The 21463-nt window shown below is 54.5% G+C and overlaps 1 protein-coding gene across 4 annotated transcripts in view; it reads right to left on the bottom strand.

The window, feature by feature from the left end:
• Positions 1–21463, bottom strand: part of ARHGAP44 (Rho GTPase activating protein 44) — a 240279-nt gene that overhangs the window by 8974 nt on the left and 209842 nt on the right. For 3 of the 4 annotated variants that reach the window (XM_057423949.1, XM_057423951.1, XM_057423950.1), the window contains exons 2-13: positions 11956–11995; positions 8357–8461; positions 8197–8273; positions 7104–7215; positions 6184–6260; positions 5383–5500; positions 3857–3925; positions 3703–3784; positions 2746–2873; positions 2489–2600; positions 615–696; positions 22–102 (exon numbers count right to left, since the gene is read on the bottom strand). In XM_057423949.1, the coding sequence (XP_057279932.1) occupies positions 22–102; positions 615–696; positions 2489–2600; positions 2746–2873; positions 3703–3784; positions 3857–3925; positions 5383–5500; positions 6184–6260; positions 7104–7215; positions 8197–8273; positions 8357–8461; positions 11956–11995 (1083 nt within the window). Of the gene's footprint in view, positions 1–21; positions 103–614; positions 697–2488; positions 2601–2745; positions 2874–3702; positions 3785–3856; positions 3926–5382; positions 5501–6183; positions 6261–7103; positions 7216–8196; positions 8274–8356; positions 8466–11955; positions 11996–21463 lie in introns of all 4 variants that reach the window. The other variant, XM_057423952.1, reaches the window with a different exon arrangement.

Here is a 21463-nt window from a genome sequence, read left to right as displayed (position 1 = left end):
CCCTGCTGGCCCCAGGCTCACCTGATGTTGTTGTAGTTGGCTTTGGGCAGCTTCTCGCAGGTGTTCCAGAGAGCCTGCAGCCGCTTCTCCTGCTCCGGGATGCTGCGGGGAGGTGGGTGAGAAGTTTCTCTCTCATCCCTGTGCCTGACATCCCACTACAGCAAACATCTGCCTCGGTGGAGGAGGCATGATGGTGCCACCTCAGCTGGCCCAGTCCTTGATGGGTTTGGTGGTTCCACGGTGCGGAGCACACCAACAACACAGGTGGGAGTTCCCTTGGCCAGTGGTCCCCCAGGGTCTGCACACTCATCCAGACAGCACCAGTGCCTGGCACTCAAGGGCTTGCTGAAAGATGCTGTGAAAGCTCAACCACCTCGGTCAGTGTGCTCTGGGCCATGCTGGGGACATCAGGGGACATCATGGCCACCCTCATTGCTGGGACCCACTGTGCTCAAGGATCATTGTGAGAACCCTCCTGGCTCTCAGACCCTGGAGGAAACATCCCAAACGCTGTCAGCCAAGTCCGAAATAACTCATGGTCCCCAACCATCCACGGGGACCAAAGATGCCACCACCTGTGTCACAGAGAAACAGGGGGGATACCCCAGACTCACTTGGAGGCCTGGATCCACTCCTCATACAGCTCAAATGTCATGAGGGGTTCTGGCAGCTCTCGCAGGTAGGACTTGAGGGCTCCTGCAGCACACAAGGGACACGGGGCTCGACACTGCAGGTGGCACCAGATGGTGGGCACAGAGTGGTTTTGCTCCTTGGCATTTTGATTCCCACCCCTCCCAAATTTAACACATCCCAAAGCACCCTCTAGTCTCCCTGGCTTGGTGGAGCCTATGGCATTGCCTGACCCCCTGCAACCACCTTGCCACCTTCAGCTAGTCCCTCCTAGCACCTCTCTGAATCCCTCCATCATTCTTGCCCCCATCAGGTGTTCCCCCTGGTCTCCATCCTTCATTTTTGCCTTGGACCTTCACAACTTGTGCTGGGAAAAGGTTCCCATTGAAGTCAACAGGAATCCAGGGTCCAATTCTGCGGCTGCCAGAAAGCCCCAGCCCAGGAGAGCAGCTGGCTAGCATTTAAACCTAATAAATGCTTAACTGCAGTCCCATGGGTTGGGATCTCTGCTTAGAGAGGGCTTACATCCCAGAAGAGGTAAAGAGAAGACAGCAAGCTTGATGAGACCACACGTGCATCTTCCCGACTACTCCCTACTCCTGCAGAGATTCTCCTGATCAGTATCACCAGGGCCCCACCACCTGGATTACGATTGTGTTCCTATTTTCTTCCTCACCTGAGTTCCAAAACACTGCTCAAGCCCCTGCCTGGGGAAGGGGACATGGTGGTTGGGGTTTGTGCTCCTTCGTGTATGGCAACTCCTGAAAGCCTGAACACCACTGCCACTGAACGGTGTATTTCTGCACCTGCTTTGTCCCCTGTATATTGTGTCTTCACTGTTCAAAGGCTTTGGGACAAATCACAGAAGGGCTGAGGTTGGGAGGGACCTCTGGAAGTTGTCTGGTCTAAACCCCCACTCCAGCAGGACCACCAGAACTGGTTGCTCATTATTGTGTCCTGGTAGCTTTGGAGTATCCTCAAGAATGGAGACTCTGCCACCTCCTTGGGCACAGCCTGTGCCAGCCCTTGGTCACTTGCACAGTGACCAAGTGTCTCCTGAGGTTCAGAGGGAAGCTCCTGTTTGTGCCCACTGTCCTGGAACTGGGCACCATTTGAAAGAGCTCTGTCCTCTTTGTACCCACCCTGCAGGTACATCCATTGATGACATCTTCCTGAGCCTTCTCCTCACCAGGCTGAACAGTCCCAGCTCCTTCAGCCTTTCCTCCCAGGAGAGATGTTCCAGGCCCATCTTCACAGCCTTTCATTGGGCTCCCTGCACTATGTCCACTTCCCTGCTGTAATGCTCTGAAGTGGAAGGATCACCTCCCTTCACTGGCTGGTATCACTCCTCTCAGTGCAGGCCAGAACACCATTCACCTTCAGTGTGCCACAAAGGCATGTTGCTGGCTCATGGTCAGCTTGGTGGCCACCAGCACCCCCAGGGCTATCTCCGCCAAGCCACTTTCCAGCTGGGCAGCTCCAGTATGTCCTGGTGCCTGGGGCTCCTCTTCCCCAGGGGTAGGACTTGGCACTTCCCCTTGCTGAACTTTACCAGGTCTCTCTCAGCCCACCTCTCCACTGTGCCCAAGTCCCTCTGGACGGCAGCACACCTCTCAGTTTGGTGTCATCTGCCAACCTGCAGAGGGTCCACCCTGCCCCATCCATCATCCACATCATGAATGAAGGTGTCAATCAGGATTATACCTGGCATGAACCCCTTGCCTACACCACTGGTTACTGGCCTCCAAGTAGACTTTGTGCCACTGATGACCACTCTCTGGGTGCCCATAGCTGGTGCTTGGGGGCTGGATGGGCCACCCTACACAGCACCAACCCCCTGCCCCGAGGCAGCATCTACCTGCGATGGCATGTGGGTCAGCTGAGTACTCCTGCACATCCACCACGCAGCAGTCCAGGGCAGCTTTGAGCTTCTTCAGCTTGGAGGCCGAGGGAGCGACTCGGAAAAGACCCTTCACAGAGGATACAGGAAAGCGTCGGACAAGCTTTGGGACAGGGGAATGTCCCCCAAACCCCCTGGCTCCTTGCCCCGGCCTTGGAGGTTTCCAAGTCCACTTCCACCATGCCCAACCGAGGGTGGTAGGACATGGGACCCACCTCCTCCTGCATGCCGCACTCCAGGAGCATCGTCACGCATGCCTCCACAGGAAAGGCGATCTCCCGCCCGCTGACAGCCAGGTGCTCCTCCAAGGGCTTCCCGAAGGAGGGCTTTTCCATCCATGCCTCTGTGACAGGCAGAGGGGGTGAGAGAAGGGGGGGAGGACATGGCGGGGACGGTGCCGGATACAGTATCCGCTCCCCAAAAAGCCCTTGGATCACAGCATTTCAGCAGCAAAATATTCCATTTGGGTGTTGCTAAAACAACAGGACCCCGCACCTCTGTCCTGGGTGGCTCGGGAAGTGCTTTTTAAAGATGAAATCCAAACAAAATGTTTTCCAATCATCACACGGGACATTTCAAAGGGGCTGGATAACGTTTTCCAGGGGAACAACCACAGGCAAACCTTTGCAATATTTTCCCCCTTCTTCCATCACAGTTTGAGGCAGGAATATTTTGTGGGATCGAGAGAAAGAAAATAAAATACAAATCACTCCCTGCCCTGCTGCAGCAGCACCCCAAGCCCTGCCCCGGGGAACGTGCTGCTCTTGGGGCCACCGCACTGGGTGGTGGCCCCAACCCTGACCTCTGCCTCCCAGCCCAGCTCCTTTGAAGGTCTCACACTGGAAAGTGCAGCCCCAGGAGTCCCCCTTGGCACTGAATTCCCACCTCTGGTGTTGCACGTGATGGGAATAGTCGGGCAGGTTTCCCTTCCCCCACCCCCATGAAGCTGGCTGGATCCTGCCCCCCACAACCAAGTGGGATGGGGATGGGACGGCCTCCGCAGGGCTGAGGCAGGCGGGGTGCAGGTGGAGCAAAGGGAGGATGCTCAGGTGCCACGCCGGGGGGGGGGGGGGGGCACGCTGGAGCTGGCTCATCGCTGTGGCAAAGCCCTGCATGGCTCTGGCGTGATGCAGAGCCCTCAGCGCTGTGTGCAGGAGGGGACAGGCACTTACCCTGCTGGGCTTTAATCTGAGGCAGGACACTCTGCAGCAGCGCTAGGGATTTCCGGTGGTATTCAGCCTGCACCTCGATGAGCTGCGGGGACACAGCAGCGGCTGTCACCCTGCGGCCACGCTGCAGCAGTCCCGCAGGGTGAGTGGCACTTACCGTTTGGAAATAGTTTGCATAGTCTACTTCTTTGGCCACAAAATTGTACATATCAGCCGAGAGCTGGTCCTATGGAGAGCAGAGAATAAGTTGCTGTCCCATCCATTCTGCCCTCATGCCACCATGATGGCCCTTTTGGAGGCCACCAGGAGGGACCAGCTTGGTCACAGCAGGAGCCAATATGCAATCTGGCACACTGCAGCACCCACTCGAGAGGTGCTTGGCATGTTGAATACATGGCAGCAGCATGGGGGTTTGCTCTCTGCCCATCCTCAACCTCCCTCGTCTTCCTTCCAGAGCCCACAAGGAGCCGGCGACTTGCAAGGAGCTCCCTGCATGTGACAGTCACGTGGGGACAACCTGTCAGCCAGAGGGTGCACATCCTGGCGGGCTGAATGGCACAAATTAAACCTCAAGTTTGCTCATCCTGCAACCTCATTAATTGCTCCTCGCGTGCAAGGGGCTCATTAACCCCAGACCTAATTGCTGTGCCATGGAGCAGTGTGCACTGCCGCTGGTAGTATCCCAACCACTTGGTGTGGATCAGACTGATGGGGCATCAGGTGCTTCTTGCTCTGCATTGCAACGAGCCCCTCAGCACCAGGATATGAGTCTCTCTGTCCTCATGGTCACAAAATAGATTTTGCCACTTCCTGAATTGCTCCTTTCTGAGAATCCCCTTGCTTCACCCAGCAGGACGAAAATCACCAGGGTTTTAAAACACTCTGAGCGTGTCCCAGCTGCAACATCACCATCAGTGCAGTCAATATATGGGGGCAGCACCTGGCTGAGCTGGTTTGCTGAAAATTGCTGGGCATGTGGGGCTGTGATGCTCTAAGATGGGGGAGATGGCGCTGTTTTGGGGCTACATTTGTCTGAAAGGCCACTCGGGTCCTGGTTGTACCACTGGAGGAAAATGCCAGGTTTGAGACATGCACCCAGCTCCACCTCCTGCCCAACACCTGCAGCACCAGCTCTGCCTGGGCCTTTGCATTTTCTGCCCTGGGGGAATTTAAAGCCACACAAAATTGTCTGTGAGTTTTATTGCTGGCTCCTGCAGCCTGTGATGAAGGCTCTGGCAGCAGCATCCCCTCTCAGACACTTTTCCCACCCAGCATGCCCAGTTGGGGGCCATGCTCCTGTGGGACTGTGGGGGGTGACGTGGCCGGGTACAACAGGCGGGCTTGGAATGTGCTGGCACTTCCTGCAAGTCCCTGTGCCAGGACTGGGCATACTTAGTGCTGAGCTCAGTGGCTCCTGCTGGGATGGGTCCATTGGGAATGGGATGCTCTGGCTCCACCAGGACATGGAGCATGGGGACACAGGAACCATGGGTGTCCTTCTTGGCCTGGTGAGCATCACCCACTGCCACCAGGCTGCTTTATGTTTTTTTTTTTTACCAGCCAGGCTGGTAAATAGGGTAAGAAGAGGGTGAAGAATGGGATAAGAAGAGATACTGAAGGCTTTTCCACAGTGCTCAGACACCACGGTCCCCCCATGCCAGCAAGGAGCAATCCCCCAGGTACCCTGCAGATCTCCACTCTGTTGGCCGCCTCCTCCATCTCCTCCCTGAGAGCGTCGGCTTTGGCACCCGAGGGCTGCAGGTTGCTGGCCAAACCCGAGGACTTGGCAGACTGCTGCCACCTGCGGAGAGGGCAGAGCTGTCACAGCGAGGGACAGGGACCCAACAGAGCCCTGGATCCCAGCCACAGGGCAGTCCAGGGACTCCCCTCAGCCAAGACTACCATGGTTCCCAGTGCTCAGCACCATGCAGATGGTCCAACCTAGACTGGGAGGCAGTGTCTACTCCCAGCCCCAAACATCCCCAGTCCCAACCAGCTGCAAGCACTGGGCTCTCCTTACACAATTATTTTCAGAAGGACAAGTCCCATCCAGATGGGAGGAGAAAAGAAGGCAATGGGAAAGCCTGGACATGATACTGGTGATTACAGACACTTCCCAGAGCCCACCAACTGGATGTCCCCAGGCAAAACCCAAAGAGCAGCCAACCCCAAGGGTCATCCCTGCTCCACCCCAGCAGTACTCTACAGTGGTAGGAGCGCCCAACTCTGCATTATGTAAGAACTCACCAAGATAGGGAAAAGAGTTAAAAACAAAGATTTATGCCAGAAAAAAATACTCTTTTCTGCAGAGGGCAGGCAAGGCAAAGTGATCTACAGATCCTGCAGACAGGATGAGAAATCTTGGCTCACTGAAGAGCTTGAACTCAAGGCACACAGTGACACGGCCCTCCCTGGCACTAGTAAAAGTACCCATCACTTGGTTATTTTTAGTTTTTATAAAGCAGTTTTGAAGCTGCTTCCTACCTTGTCCTGGAGGAGTCCATATCCAGCACGAGCTTTGCCAAGTGCTTCCTCTGCTTTTGGATATTTGGGATTTCCACCTGCAGAAACACACAGGAACGGGAGGCGATAAACGTCCCCGGAGAGACACTGGGGACAGGTCATGCCTGACTGCAGTGCTGGAGCTGGGGTGGTACAAGTGGGGCGGTAAGATGCAGCTCCTTACTTTAACATCATTAGGAAGACGGCACAGCTTGTCCCTCCTCCATGTCTCCACCCGGGCTGTGCCACCCCCTGACAGCCCCGACCACAGAATCCACACCCCTGAGAGGAGCATCCTTGGGGGATCAAAGATTTCTGCACTGAGGAGCAGGATGAAGGCAGGAAAAGGGCTTTTGGGGGTGGCAATGCAAAGGCCATGCACAGGATGGTTTGCCAAAGGATCTGGTAATGGCCGAAAGCCCCAAACACAAGCAATGAGACAGAGCTCTTGTTTCTGCTGGGGGAGACAAAATCCGAACCAAGCCAAGAACATTCTGCCAAAGGGGAAAAAAAGATGCACTGCGTAAAATTGAAAAAGTTGGCAGCAGGGGGGAAGCGGGCAAAAAACCTTCCCAAACAACAGTGGTTTTGTTTGGAACTGAGATAAAATGGGTGAGGAATAAGTGTTAATGCTCTGCTTTTTGGGAATGGAAGAAAAGAGCAAGAGCAGCAAGATCAGGCAAAGGAGCCCGGCAGGACCATCACCCAGCCCTGCTGCACATGCAGACACTGCCCCCCCAGCAAAGCATCAGAGAGCCTCAAAGGGGAAGGTCTCTCACTGGGGCCAGGAACCAAATATGCTGCCAAAGCCATGAGACCTGGCTCTCCTGCAGGCTGGTTTGGACGCGAGCCCCCAGCGCACAGCTACACCCAACACAAGGACGTCTCCGACCACCGCTCACCTCAGCCAGCACGAAGAGAGGCTCGATGACGTCCCTCTCCACCTGCAGCTCGAAGTGGATGAGCTCCTGAGCCAGCTTGTCCTCCGCCTCCGCACACAGCCGCAGCATCTTCCTATAAGGGCACACCAGGGAAGCGATGGGCACCCAGCCTGTGCCCATGGGGCTCTAAGCCCCTGCGGGTCTTGGCAGCAGTGCAGGGCAGCCCTTCCTTGGCAGAGGGCTGGAGGGACCAGAGCACCTCGGGGACCATGGGCACCCTGGGTGTTAGGAAAATATCATTCTGTAACTATTGTACCAATTATAGTCTGAAATTTTATGGAGTTTTATTATTTTTATATATATATGTATGTATGTATATACATACATACACATACATACTTTTTTCTTAATAAATATATGTAAGTCCAGAAGAGAGCCATGAAGATGCTGCGAGGGCCGGAGCAGCTCTGCTCTGGAGCCAGGCTGAGGGAGCTGGGCTGGGTCAGCCTGGAGAAGGCTCCTGAAGGGGAGACCTTAGAGCAGCTCCAGTGCCTAAGGGGGAAAACTGGAGAGGGGTTTTGGAAAGGGCCTGTAGGGCCAGCCCAAGGGGAATGGCTTTAACCTGCCAGAGGGGAGACTGAGATGAGCTCTTAGGCAGAAGCTCTTCCCTGTGAGGGTGCTGAGGCGCTGGCACAGGGTGCCCAGAGAAGCTGTGGCTGCCCCATCCCTGGCAGTGTTCAAGGCCAGCTTGGACACAGGGGCTTGGAGCAAGCTGCTCCAGTGGAAGGGGTCCCTGCCTGTGGCAGGGGTTGGAGCTGGATGAGCTTTAAGGTCCTTTCCAACCCAAACCAGTCTGGGATTCTATGATGACATACAGTTTGCACTCTATCCTACATGACTAAAAGGGTCCCATCTTATCACAAGGAGAAGAATAAAGAAATCCCCTGGACTACTGAGATCACATGACCATCCCACCCCCTCTGACACCACTGTGACCCCCTTCCCCGCCTCCCCTGCCCCAGTTATCTGGCATCATAGATAAGGAACTACGGCAATTCCCGGCGGCAGCCTCCCAGCAGTGGCACAGCACCGGGGAGACCCTGCCCCCCCTTACCCTAGCAGGGAGTCGTCGCCCAGCACCGCTGACCCCTCCATCAAGCACTGTGCCAGTGTTGTCAGCGGCAGCTTCTTCTGCAAAGAGAGGGCTCTGGTTCGATCCGCCAGCCCAGTGCTGCCGCCTGCCCGGCAGCCTCAGAGCCCTGCCAAAGCCTCACCGAGCGCTTGTCAGCGTCCACGCCTTGCTGGCCCTGCAGACATGCGGTCAGCTTCTTGTGGGTGCTGTGGGAGACCTGCTTCACCAGCTCCAGGCGCTTCTCCACCTGCGGATGCAGCGGTGTCCATCACCGGGGTATCCCACCTGGTCCCACGCCCACGGTGCAGTGCCATAAGGAACTTCTTCATTTCCAATCTAAATTCTTTCAATTGCCACCGCATCAGATGCAACAGCCCCAGAGCCCAGCCCCTTCCCGAAGCAGGGATGCTTTACGCAGGTGAAGGCTTCACCAGACTGATGCTGCCCCATAGTAATTCCTTGAGGGAGGCTGATAGCTGGATGGGACCAGCCTCCAAAGCCTTTGCACCCCCGGGGTGTGGGGAGGAGATGTCTGTCCCAGCTGAGCCCTGCCACAAACCAAACTGGCCAATACTCTAACCTGGGTCTAAAAGTTGCTTTAATTGCCTCTGCATTGATTAAATGAAGCAGTTCATCCCCAAACTCAGCTATACAAGTCATTAAACGTCAGCAAAGAAGATCTGCCGAAAACCAAAGCTGAGAGACACGGGGAAAGCATGGAAACCTCAACATTTGGGCAAATAATCTGTGAAAACAGAAATATTTAAATGATCTGGGGGAAAAAATGACTACTCCCTTCCAGGGACAACTCCTGAGCCTGCAGCAAGTCCTTGAGGCAGGAGGCAACTCCTGAGCTGAGCCACCCCCCACCACTATAATGATATATATCTTAGTAACGTTTTATATAGAATGAAACAATCTCTATAAAAGTATTACATATATATTTAAATAATGAAAGAACTCTATGATTCCTGGCTGAGGCAGAGCAGCCTCTGCCATCCCTGCAACGTACACATGTGCCTTTCAACATATAGATGAAATGTGTATGTATATATAAAACTTATAGAAATTATATATACAAACACACACATCCATGCATACGTTGCAAGGGGTCTGATGTTCAGAAGGGCACATATGTGGGTGCACACCCAGCTAAAGGAGCCAAACTGGAGGTAGTTAGATGCACACCCGGACGGGTTTGGGTTCCCTACCATCCTGGAGACAGACCCCTGCCAACATGAGTGACTCTTCACTCTGCACCCAGACAAGGCAGCACCCACCACCCTTCCCACTAAAATATCTCCAAAAGGTGTAAAAATCCCCTGTGCCATGCTGCCAAAGCCAGCCATGCCCTTGACAGTGTCGTCACTGGTGCTACCAAGTGCTGGGATGTCAGCGGTTGGCTCCAAGATCAGGGTCTGACTCTTGGTGCCGAAGGGCTACAGAGACCTCAGAGCTTGAAAGGAGAAACACCAAAAATTAAAATTGAAACAAAAGAAGTTCATTATTCACGTTTTCTCTGGCTGCTGGTGGTGGGGAGTACTCAGATCCCCTCCGCTCTGTCTTACTGGGGCTGACCATCCCTGGGGATCAGGGCACGTCACCGCTGCACCTGGCCCATCCCTGCCACCAGCACTGATGGTGAGGAAAGGAAGATCTCCATCTCTTAGGAGGAGACAGGATTGAGAGCAGCCCTGAGAGGAAGGACGTAGACGTGTTGGTTGATGAGAAGCTCCCCATGACCGGGCTTCAGTGTGCGCTTGAGTCTAGACCCCCCCGTGTGCTGGGTGCACCCCCAGAGCGTGAGCAGCAGCTCAGGGAGGGGATCCTGCCCCTCTGCTGTGCTCTGGGGAGACCCCCCTGCAGCCCTGATCCAGCTCTGGGGCAGCAGCACAAGAGGGACGTGGAGCTGTTGGAGCGAGGCCAGAGGAGGCCATGGAGCTGCTGCGAGGGCTGGAGCAGCTCTGCTCTGGAGCCAGGCTGAGAGAGCTGGGCTGGGGCAGCCTGGAGAAGAGAAGGCTCCTGAAGGGGAGACCTGAGAGCAGCTCCAGTGCCTGAAGGGGCTGCAGGAAACCTGGAGAGGGGCTTGGGACAAGGGCCTCAGGAGAGCTGTCACCTGGCCCATGCCTGTGGCTGCTGGGGTTCAGGAACTCAGCATCATCTCTATCTGCCTGGAGAAAGCATCTCTTGAGCTAGCAGGGGACATCAAGGGGAACGGCTTTAACCTGCCAGAGGGGAGACTGAGCTGAGCTCTGAGGCAGAAGCTCTTCCCTGTGAGGGTGCTGAGGCGCTGGCACAGGGTGCCCAGAGAAGCTGTGGCTGCCCCATCCCTGGCAGTGTTCAAGGCCAGGTTGGACACAGGGGCTTGGAGCAAGGTGCTCTAGTGGAAGGTGTCCCTGCCTGTGGCAGGGGTTGGAACCAGATGACATTAAGACCTTTTCCAACTCAAACCATTTTGTGATAAAAAACTCCAACACCCACTGGCTGGTGGCTGGGATGCCACCACAAGGGCAGTGCTGACGAACAGCAAACCAACCCATCAGTGCCCCGATAGCCCATGCAGCCACTTCCATCAGCTATTTCTCACCAGTGCCAGTGACCAGCCGTGCTCTACCCTGCATGGTCTGGTCTCAGCCACGATGGAAACAGCTGCTGAATCCCTGGCAAAGCAGCAGGAGGGAGGGATTAATTGCTGCAGGCGGCTGCTCTCTGCACCCTGCTGGGACATTTGCAAACAGCTTCATTGTACTCTCTTCCACCGTGGTTCCAGCAACCTCTAGTGATGACTCACCCAAACCCTCTCCGTATTTTTGGCTAACACATGGTTCTTGCTAAAGCGTGAAGTGTGCTGGGAGCAGGGTCATTGGGTCCAAGTGAGGGCAACACAGGCAGAACACTGTGGCCAGAAAGAGCTAAAGGTCATTCTGCAGCTACTGTCACTTGCAGGTCACAGCCTCCTGCCACAAGCATCCTCACGGGTTCTCTGTTTCTGCAGAACCTGCTACCTTGACAGCAACAGCACAGACCAAATTGCCAAGCTGCAAACACACCAGCTGAGACCAAAAAGCTTACACTTTTCCCAGCCCCAAGTGCTGAGGAGGCTCCAGCAGCAGCTGGACTGGCTGACAGCAGGGGATGCCTGCGGTGATGAAGGACAAGGGCTGGGCACCCTCACTGCTGCCAGGCGGCTGCTTTGCTCATCAATGCCCAATGGTTTAGACAACCTGTGAGTTAGAAACCTCATGAATTCAGTGATGGATTTGTGAATTCATTCTTTTTGCTGGCACTTCCTCAGACATCCCCCTCTGTGGAGTGTGTAGGAAGCACAGCTGATGCTCCACAGCACCACGTGAGGATTTTTGGCCAGGGCTGTTTTGCTGAAGTCTCCCAACCATCAGCTCTGGGGACTGTACCCTGCTGTCGCACATCTTATCCCCAGGGCAGGTTTTGCAGCAGAGACAGAAGCCTCAGGCACCCGCCTGCAATCTGTCCAGCCATTATCAGGTTGCCATTCTGGCAGAGACAAGACTGGATCCAATTGCAGCTGACCTGAGAACCAGGCTGGGAAAGGGATGGGAAGGCATGTGGGAGGGAGGCAACGCTGCTTCTCACGCTCCCTATCCCCTCCTCCTCCTCCCAGCCCATCTCATCACTGCAGGACACTGTGGCATCGACCAGCACAGAAGTGCTGCTGCATCCAGCGTCACAGGCACAGGTCAGACCAGCTGCAGAGGGCCTCACCTGCAAGAGATCTTCACTCAAAACCTCTGTCTTCTCAGCCCTGCAAGACAAGAAAGAACATAAAGCATTGGTGAAGGGTCTGGCACACATGACTGCATGCTGCAGCACCCGGCACTGCTAAATGTGTTTTTCCATTGGGATGCAGCCAGTGATTTAAGGTTTTCTGGTCCCACCAGCCACCAGCTCATCCTCTAAATAAGCAAAGGATGGAGCACCTTCACAGCTTACTGTGAGCATGCCACATCCCACACCAGTTTAGGGTCCTCCCCAGTCTCCCCCTTATTTTTTCATTATCCTCAACAGAGCAGGGATGCTAAATTCCCGGGAGGATGCAGGCAATGCTGCAGAGGGAGGCACTGTGTCTTTGTAAGGAAGCAGCTCCCTGGGCTGTGCTGGGCGATGGATGATGGTGACGTGGCTTTCAAGGACACAACCCGTCTGCACGACTGAGCCTCTTCAGTTGGACACAGCCGACTGGATCTCTGCAGCAGCTGCTGGGGCTTCGTCATCACCTTCCCTGCTTCTCCTTGGAGCCAGATTTACCACTCCAGAGCTTGTGTCATCCATCCACGGTCTTTGCTAGCAAGGAGCAGCAGGGATGCAAGAGACACAGGTCCGCAAACCCTCCTCAGCCATGCACAGATCTGCAGCATCCTGCCTGCCAAGCCCCTGCACTGCTCCTCACCATATCTGCTCAGGCTTATTTAAGCCATCACATCCAGACAATTTATTCATCTTCTTGGGGCTTTTTTACAACTTCAGTGCATCACCTCTCTTTGAAAAATGCCCTCTATCAAGATGTGCTTAGGCAGAGCTATGGTTTAGCTAATTAGACCATACAGGTTTGTTGACAAAAAAAGAAAGCTCAGTGGTCTCACCTTTCTTAAAAAGGTACCTTTATTGCCTGGGCCCTGGTTGCTCTCTGCTGGATTCTCAGCTTTGAGAGACTGAGTTAAATATAGAAAAAGTGGGAAACAGGAGAAAGCACAGCCAGAGCAAGGTTCAAAGAGTGAGCCCAGCCCAGCAGCGGTGCCAGCCAAGGCAGGGTTTGGGCTACGGGCTCATCTGCAAATACACCGCATTTAAAGACTTGAAAGAAGTGTAAATTAACTGCATTAAATCTGGTTTGTGTATGAAAATTGTCCCAGAGTCTGATTCAAGTTGGGTTTAAAAATGACCCCCAATTAATTGTGGCTGTTAAAAAAAAAAGGAATTTAAATGAATGTGTTCTGGTATCTTCCATATGACACACAAGTGATGCACTGGCTGCCCAGGAGCAAGAGCTGCTCAGGTTCTTCTCCTCTCCTGCATATCCTTTATGAACAGGGTTGGAAATATCCAGCAGCACAGCCACAATGACCATCCTGTTTCCCTGTCCTAGCGCAGGATAGATTGATTTAGCATCCCAAAGGAGAAGGAGGTGTCAGGAATGCAGGCAAACACTGCACACCCACACGCAGGCACCCCCAGCAAACATCCTGACTCTTGCTCAGCACCCCGAAATTTAGACTTCCCAGAAAGAAAGATTTCCCTTTCTTGCACCACCATCCACCAAAAGTGATGTTCCCACTTGTCTTCTCCTTTTGTGGCTGGGCACCAGTCACCCCTCATGGACACTTTGCATGTAAAGACTAACAAATACCATCCTCTTCCTTCTCCCATGTTGCGCTGCATTGCAGCTCCATGCTGCCAATGCCACCAGGAAAAATCCCTTTATATTCCTTATGTTTCTGAATTCTCAGCCTAAAGTTAATACGGTTTTACAGGAGCTTATCTGGTTTTATGAGCAAACCTGCAGCAGACGGTGATGGCAGCAAGAGGCAGGGGAGGCTCCCTGCACACCCCAGGCTCCATCCTGCTTGGGGGATATTTTCTGGGTGCTGAGCCGTTGCCAGCTCTCAGAGATGCTCAAGGAGGCCCTGGTGCCCCAGTGCCACTTCTCTGGTATCAAGAGATTTCCCTAGGGGATGGAGAAATATCATCCCACTGCCTTTTCTGGGGGCAGGATGGCAGCACCTCTGTGAGAATCTTGGCAAAGCATCTTCAGCGAGCTCAGCCTTTCCTCTTCAACAAACCTTTTTGGTTCATGCTTTCTGCTCCCTCCCCAGATCAAGCTCAGCATCACACCTGAGGACGGGTGTGCACCCCCTTGCCTTCCCCAGCTCTCTGGCCTTGCCTTCCCCAGCTCTCTGGCCTTGCCTTCCCCAGCTCTCTGGCCTTGCCTTCCCATCCCTGGGGACAACTGTTCACTTAAACCCCCCAAGATGTTCTGTTCCAGCCTGGCATCTTGCTCCCATCCAAGGAATCCTGTAGCTCCTCTTGGCACCCCCCATCCCCTCCAGGCACATCCCAGCTCATCCCAGCATCCCCCAGTTCCTCTCTAGCATCCTCCATCCCCTCCTGGCATTCCTCAGCCCAGCATCTCCCAGTCCCTCTTGGCACCCCCCAGGTCCTCCCCAGCACCCCCATTTTCCCCCTCTCCCTATGACACAGGCTACCATGTCCTGGGGCAGCTGGGGGACTATATCAGCCCTCCCTTCCTCATGCCCTGGCAGGGTTCAGGTCTCTTTTGTGCTTACCCCATAACCCCAGACCCACAAATGATGCTCAAGGGCCTGATGCATGCAGCAAAGTCCAGGGAAGTGGCTGTCTGGTGGCTGGAGCATCCCAGGGCCCAACCATCAGGGCAGCTGGTGGTAGCAAGAGAACACCTCCTCTAGGCACCAGCTGAAGCCAGCATCAGCTTTGGACAACTCTTTTCACACAGTCATTTGCAGGCGGATATTTCCATCCCCATGTCTCCCCAGGTGGATGCAGCCGGGGCTCCCATGCTGGGACACAACCCCTCCAGGGAACCAGACTCACGCAAGGTGACCTCAGGAAACAGCAGCACCCAAGAGAGGAGTGCAGGGAGCCCTCAGTTTCCCTGGCTCTTCCCTAATCCCTCAAAACTTCATGTTTATGAGCTACACATGTCCTGCTGGAGGACCCCTTAGAGAGGCAGCCAGGATTACCAGCTTTCAATGCTTTATTCCAGCTTTCCTTTAGCAAATAAAAGCCCTCTCCTCTAATTCCTCTTCAGGTTTTTACCCCAGAGCTGTTTTTCTCAGCACAAATACAGGCAATCCTCAGACCCAGTCAGCACCAGACACGCACATCGCTGCAAGCAGCTGGAAGAAAAGGGATAATTAATATGGAGAGTTTAAAGCAAACGAGCAGGGAATGCAACTACAGTTTGGTCAGGCCTTTGCTTCTGAAAAAAAACCCTAATTGCTGCCAGCAGAAAACAACATCAATTGAGCAAATTAAGTTGATTTCCAAACAAACACTACATGAGCTTGCAATGCCTTGACCTGGGGACCTACAGCAAAGCATCTGATGCCAGACATCTCCATCCAGATCATCCATCACGATGCCCACCCCATGTCTCACCACCATCCTCCTCTGATGCTCAAACCACCCAAGACAACCAGCCGCCAGCCCTGGATTTGACCCCGAGCCAGCAAAGCTCAAAACATGACAAGGATTTCACAGCATTTCCCAATGAATGGGAAACCCATCACACCTGAGGGTGGGCAGTGCTTCATCCAGCGTGGATGCGTCCCCAGAGGCAGAGTGTGTCCTCAGTGCCCCAAGGACCCTCTGGCTCACACTTTCTCTCAAAACATCCCTTTCACCCCCACCCCTGGCCACCCCCTCGCTGCAGGATGCCCGTGACTATTTCATAGAACACTACAGAACAGAAAAAACACATAAACACCTATTTCATTGCTATTGCATTACCGGCACCAGCCAGTTCCCCTGGTTTCTCTTTGTTCCAGTCTAAAACCAGCCTTGCAGCTGCATGAGGCAGAGGGAGGCAGAACCCACCAAGGCCACCCTGCATCAGCAGCGCTGACTCCCACGGCTGGGGCTGTGCCGAGGTCCCACACGGACTTGGGAATGGTGCCCAGCTCCATTTTAGTCCTGCCTGTGCCTCCCTCCAGTGCCGCCACACATGCCTGGGGGCTGGTACGCACAGGAACCGTCAAGGTCCTTGAACCCCCTCAGGCTCAGAGGTGAGGTTGGTGAGATTCAACCACACAACTTTGCTAAGGCACTGAGCACCCATCGATTGTGCCAGAGGGAGCAGAAAGCTCCACAGGTCTCACCCAGGCAACCCCTGGAAGTGCCAGGCATCACCAAGTCAGATGCTGGTCTAAGGACAGCGCTGTTCCCAGCTTCTGCTGCCATCTGAGCAACCCACATCCCCAGGGACACACAGTGTGATAGCACATAACCAAGAGACGGCTGAGGCCAAACGGAGCTGTGGGTTTTTCACCAGGAAAATCTTGAGCAGACAAGAAGTGAAACGTCAAATATTTATATCCTCAAATCGCTGCTCAAATCCCCCAGGGAGATGACTCCAAGCTGCAGCATCCAGTGATACAAGGTGAAACACCCCCAGCAGCACCTCCTCCAGTGCTGCCCGGGCCCACCCTGACCTGGTGGGGGACCTGCAGTAACAGTCCCTGTGTCCCAAACCTGTGGCTAAGGCCAGTGATGCCCCCCCCAGCAGGCCCAGTGCCAGGGCTCAGCCCCTCGCAGCTTGCCCAGCTATGGCTGAGCCAGGCTGGAAAAGCAGAATGAAACAGGCAGGGAAGGACTGGTCCAGCTTTCCTCAGTCCTGCCCACTGCTGGGAAAACCAACGGAACCAGAGCAAAATGGGGGACAGAATTTTAAAGGCAGAACAGCCTCTTCTTCTCATCTCCTGCCACTTTCCTGGCTGCGAGCTCTCTGCATCAGCATCCCTTCAGCATGGGATGCATAGGGCCCTTTGCTCCTTTGCTCCTCGCTCCTGGCTCATCCCCGGCAGAGGAACTCCCACCCCGGTTGCATCCTGACCACGCTTTAGTCCTGATTTGAAAATCACGGAGGGGCTCTACGGAGGGGCCCCTGCAGAGCTCCAGGCCCTGATGCTGTTGGCCCAAGGATGAAACCTTCAGTCTGCTTCAGGAATATTGCAGTTTGTCAGTGCTGCTGCCTTGCCAGGAGGATAAAAATATCCCCAGGATGCTGCCGGCAGCACTCGGCAAAACCAAAGGCCTGGGGGGATGTGCTGCTGGTGAGCTGCTGGCACCCCAAAGTGCAGACATGGGACCCAGCTATTTAAAGCATGTTATTCCCTCCTGCAAATCCCACTGGAAAAATCCCAGGCAGTGTTTTATTCTCTCCATCCTTATTTCGTATGCAGAATAAAATGTTCTTATTTTCTTGCAGAATATTCTTACTGCACAGAGAGTAAAACTGTGGTGTTTAAAAGCTTGATATTTATGTGCAGACATCCTGGTGCTTGGAAAAGCATCTGCCTTGAGAGGCCCCCAGCGGACGGCCAGCCCAAAATGCCACTGTGCACAGGAAGAGGGATACACCTTGGGATACTCAGAAAGGACCAGGAGGGAATAAAACCAAACCCCAAGCTGACAGCATCCTCTCCGGTGTCCCCCATCACCTGCTGTGCCATCCAGGAACCCAGCCATGCCGCTCTGCACATGGCTGCAGGCACCTGTTTTATTCCCAATGGGAAAAACCCATATTGAGCTAATTCTGGCAAATTCCCAGGGCTGCTCCAGTGCTGGAGCGAGCGCTGCGGCATATTCACACCCATCATCCTGTGACCTCAACACAAGGGTGGGAGCTCCCCAGGCTCACCCGTGAGATGGAGAGAGAAATACAAATAAAAGCACTTTGAGAAAGCCTCTTCAGAACGTTTTACAGCCACTTACTGGCTTTTCTTCCCTTTTTTCACCCCACAGATATGAACATGATGGTCCCTCACAGGATAGGTGCAGAAATTCTCCCGGAGGCTGGGTACTAAGCGTGAGTCTGGGCTGGAATGAGCATCCCCAGTTCTTTCTAAAGAGTGAAATGACCTAAGTCAAATAAAGTAAATAAAATCAATAAAGTAAAAAAATCAACTAAATTAAAAAGAAAAAGCCAAAATTTAATATAATTTTGAAATAAAAATAATAAAATAGTAACAAAAAGTAAAAATAAAAAATAGAAAATGTAAAATTAAAATTAAGATAAATTTAAATAAATAAATATAAAAATAAAATAAAATAGACTACAAATAAATAAAAAGCATAAAATTAAATGAAATGAGGTGAGATGATGAGATGTCAATCCCCCAGCACATGCTGGTGCTCTGCTCTCCCCCAGGGCCCAGGAGGTCCCTTTGCAGCCCCAGCACCCCAGGGGGAGCAGCAAAGGCTGTGACAGTACCGAGGAAATGGAGCTGGAACTGTATCTGGAAAGGTAAGGAAATGCACTCAGCATCCTCATCTGACCTGATCCTGATCCTAACCTTGACCCCAGTCCTGACCTTGACCCTAACCTTAACTGTAACCCTGGCCCTAACCTTGACCCTGATCCTAACATTAACCTTCAACCTGACCCATGCCCATCCCTCATCATCCAGCTGAGCCCTGTCCCTCAGCTGCAGAGTCACCTCACAGGGGCAAAGAAAGTGCTGCTCCTGCCTGTCCCCTGCCTGTCCCCCACACCTACAGATGGGTTTTTCCCTCCTTCAGCTGCCTTTTTTCTTCCTTTTCTATTTTTTTTAAGGAAACTGCACCACAAAAAGCAGGAAAAGCCACCAGGGACTGAGCCCCCCCCTCCTGCCTGCCTCTGCAGCCTCACAGGGTGCCTGGGGACATGTCACCACGGGCCCCCATGTCCTGTGGGGCTCAGTCCTGACCCAGCTCCCTGTATCAGTGCGGGGAGCGCAGCCGTGCCGGCAGCACCAGGAGCTCCTGGCAGGGGTGACACCAGCTGGATGCTACCACCACCACGTGCAAACCATCCCCAGTGCCCCTTCCCCCTCTGAGGGACACCCAGTACAGTGCAACCCCAGCCCCAGGACAGCATCCAGCCCCTCAGTCCCCAGACCTGGCCTTGGGGTGGTGGCACCCATGGATGGTGCCCCTGGATGGTGGCCCATGGGGGTTTGGTGGCAGGCAGGAGGGAACACCCCTCAGACATCAGAGGGATACAGTGCTTGTATACCGGGTCTCTATTATTATTCCCTATATCCACTTATTCCCCATTTCCATTTATTATTCCCTATTTCCATTAATTATTCCTTATTTCCATTATTATTCGTTATTTCCATCTATTATTCCTATATCCTTTTATTATTCCCTATTTCCAGCTGGCTGGAGAGGGCTACTCATGGTTCAGGAGAAAAAGGATAAAACATCAGCCCATGTTCCAAATGGGGACCAACGGAGCCTCCCATGCTGAGGAGTAAAGGTAAGGAGGAGGAAGAGGATGATCCCTGAGCTCTCACCAAGCCTTGCAGAGGCTCCAGCTGCCCCATCTGGGCACTGAACAAAGAGGGGACCATAAACCCCCATCCCTGTTAAACCCAGCCCACAGAGCTGGCAGCACAGGTAGTGCTGCAGGCAGCAGCCACACCATGGCATCAATGGAGCTCATCACAAGCCAGCATCGCGGCGAGCCCCAAAGAGGATTAGGGGTTCAGGGGTTGTGGGGTTCAGGGGCCAAGGGCTCCCAGCCCCGCAGCCGCCATTCCCACTCCCCAGGCTGCAAGTCAGGCATGGCAGGAGCCCAGCACGGCCCCCATGCTCCCAGTGGATGCGGGAAGGAAGATGCTCAGTGCCTTGTCAGTGGCACCATTTCAAAGCCAGGCATGCGTGCAGTGCCTGGCTCATGTCTCCCATGTGGCAGTGGCGGGATCTGAGGACATCCCTGCCCTGCAGCCCCACAGCCCCAGCTGGGAGACACGTCAAACCTCCTCAGAGCATCCAGACAGCAAACCCGGTCTGGCAAAGATGCAAGGAGAAAATTAATCCATCCCCAAAACAGCCTCCTCCTGCTGCTCTCCACAGGATGCAAGAGCCAGTCTAACAGTGCTCCTGCACCACGGTCCCTGTGCCACCTTCCCTGTACCATGCTCCAGCGCCACACTCCTGCACCACATTTTTGCATTGCTTTCCTGTGCTGCACTCCTGCACTGTGCTCCCACACCGAATTCCCACCCTGTGCTCCTGCACCGTGTTCCCACACTGCACTCTTGTGCCAGATTCCTGCACCATGCTCCTGCACCGGATTCCTGTAGCACGCTCCCAAGCCACTCTCCTGCACTGCATTCTTGTCCCATGTTCCTGCCTCGATATTCTCGCACGGTGTTCCGGTACTATCTTCCCACACTGCACTTGCTCCCTCACCGCATTCCTGCACCATGATCCCACACGATGTTCCTGCAGCATGCTCCCGCACCAGATTCCCACAGCATGCTCCTAAACCGCATTCCCACATCACAGGCTCGCACTGTGTTCCTGCTACTGCACTCCTGCCCAGCCAGCACAGCCCCAGCCTGTGTCTTGCCACCATCCCGGACCCCTGCCTGTACGCCGGTCACCAACTGCTGCCACCCATCGCCACCAGCCTGGCTGAGGATGCAGAGCCAGCAGGATGTCCCCATTGCCATGGGGGACACGGTAAGGGGGCACACAGGGGATTGTCAGCAGAAATCCAAGCCCTTGGCTGGCTCCAGGAGGGAATGCTGAGCCCAACAGCCCAGCCGTGCCTGTGCCGGTGCCCAATGCCACACTGGGAAGGAAAAAATAAATCCCTCCCTCTTCCAGCTGCAAAATCTCCTGGAATTACACAACAGCCAACACCAAACCCTGGGCCTGGCCATGCATCAGTGCACACGGGCATGGTCCCCCACACCTCACAGCCACCCCATGGGAGGCCACTCATGGGTGCTGGGGGGAGCAGACCAGTGGGGCACCCCACAGCATGAGGGCTGGATGGCCAGACAGTGGGTGTCCCTGCAGCCCAGCCCTGGGACACAGAAAACGGGCAGGGGCAGGTAGGGCGAGAGCCGGGGCAGGCAGGAAAGTAGTGGATAAAGGGTGCAAGGTGTGGGGCAGGGCAAGGAGGGCAGAGGGTGTGAGCATGGGGACAGGGAGGGGTTAACGAGCAGGCAGGGTGCAGGCTGGGGTTGCAGGCACAGAAGGAGGCAGGGAATGGGCCAGGAGGAAGCAACCTGTGGGCACTGGGACAAGTGGAGCAGGCAGGACGCAGGCACTGGGGCTGCAGGGCATAGTGTGGGCAGAGGGTCGGTAGGGTGCAGGCATGGAGCAGGCAGGACGGGCAGTAGGGCAAGGGGCATATGGGGGAGCAGGAAGGTCACGGACTGGGAGCATAGGCAGGCAGGCAGGTGGCAAGCTGGGGAGCAGGGGCAGTAGGGTGGGCAGGAACACGTGCAATAGGAAGAGGGCAGGAAGCAGGCAGGGTATAGGAAAGGAGCAGTGGGGCTGGCAGGAAGCAGCCAAGACAGTGACGGGATGGGCAGGGGCAGTGGGGTAGGCATGGAGCAGGTAGGGTACAGGATCAGGAGCAGGCAGGTGCAGTGGGGTGGCAGGCACAGGCAGGAAGCAGGCAAAGGAACTGGCAAGGGGTGGGATTAGGGGCAGTGGGGCAGGCAGGATAGAG

The sequence above is a fragment of the Pezoporus wallicus genome, unplaced genomic scaffold (assembly GCF_028554395.1).
Source record: "Pezoporus wallicus isolate ANWC-B61680 ecotype Strahan unplaced genomic scaffold, APGP_CSIRO_Pwel_v1 contig_7876, whole genome shotgun sequence".
Lineage (NCBI taxonomy): Eukaryota > Metazoa > Chordata > Aves > Psittaciformes > Psittacidae > Pezoporus > Pezoporus wallicus.
This window is presented reverse-complemented; position numbering and strand designations above follow the sequence as displayed.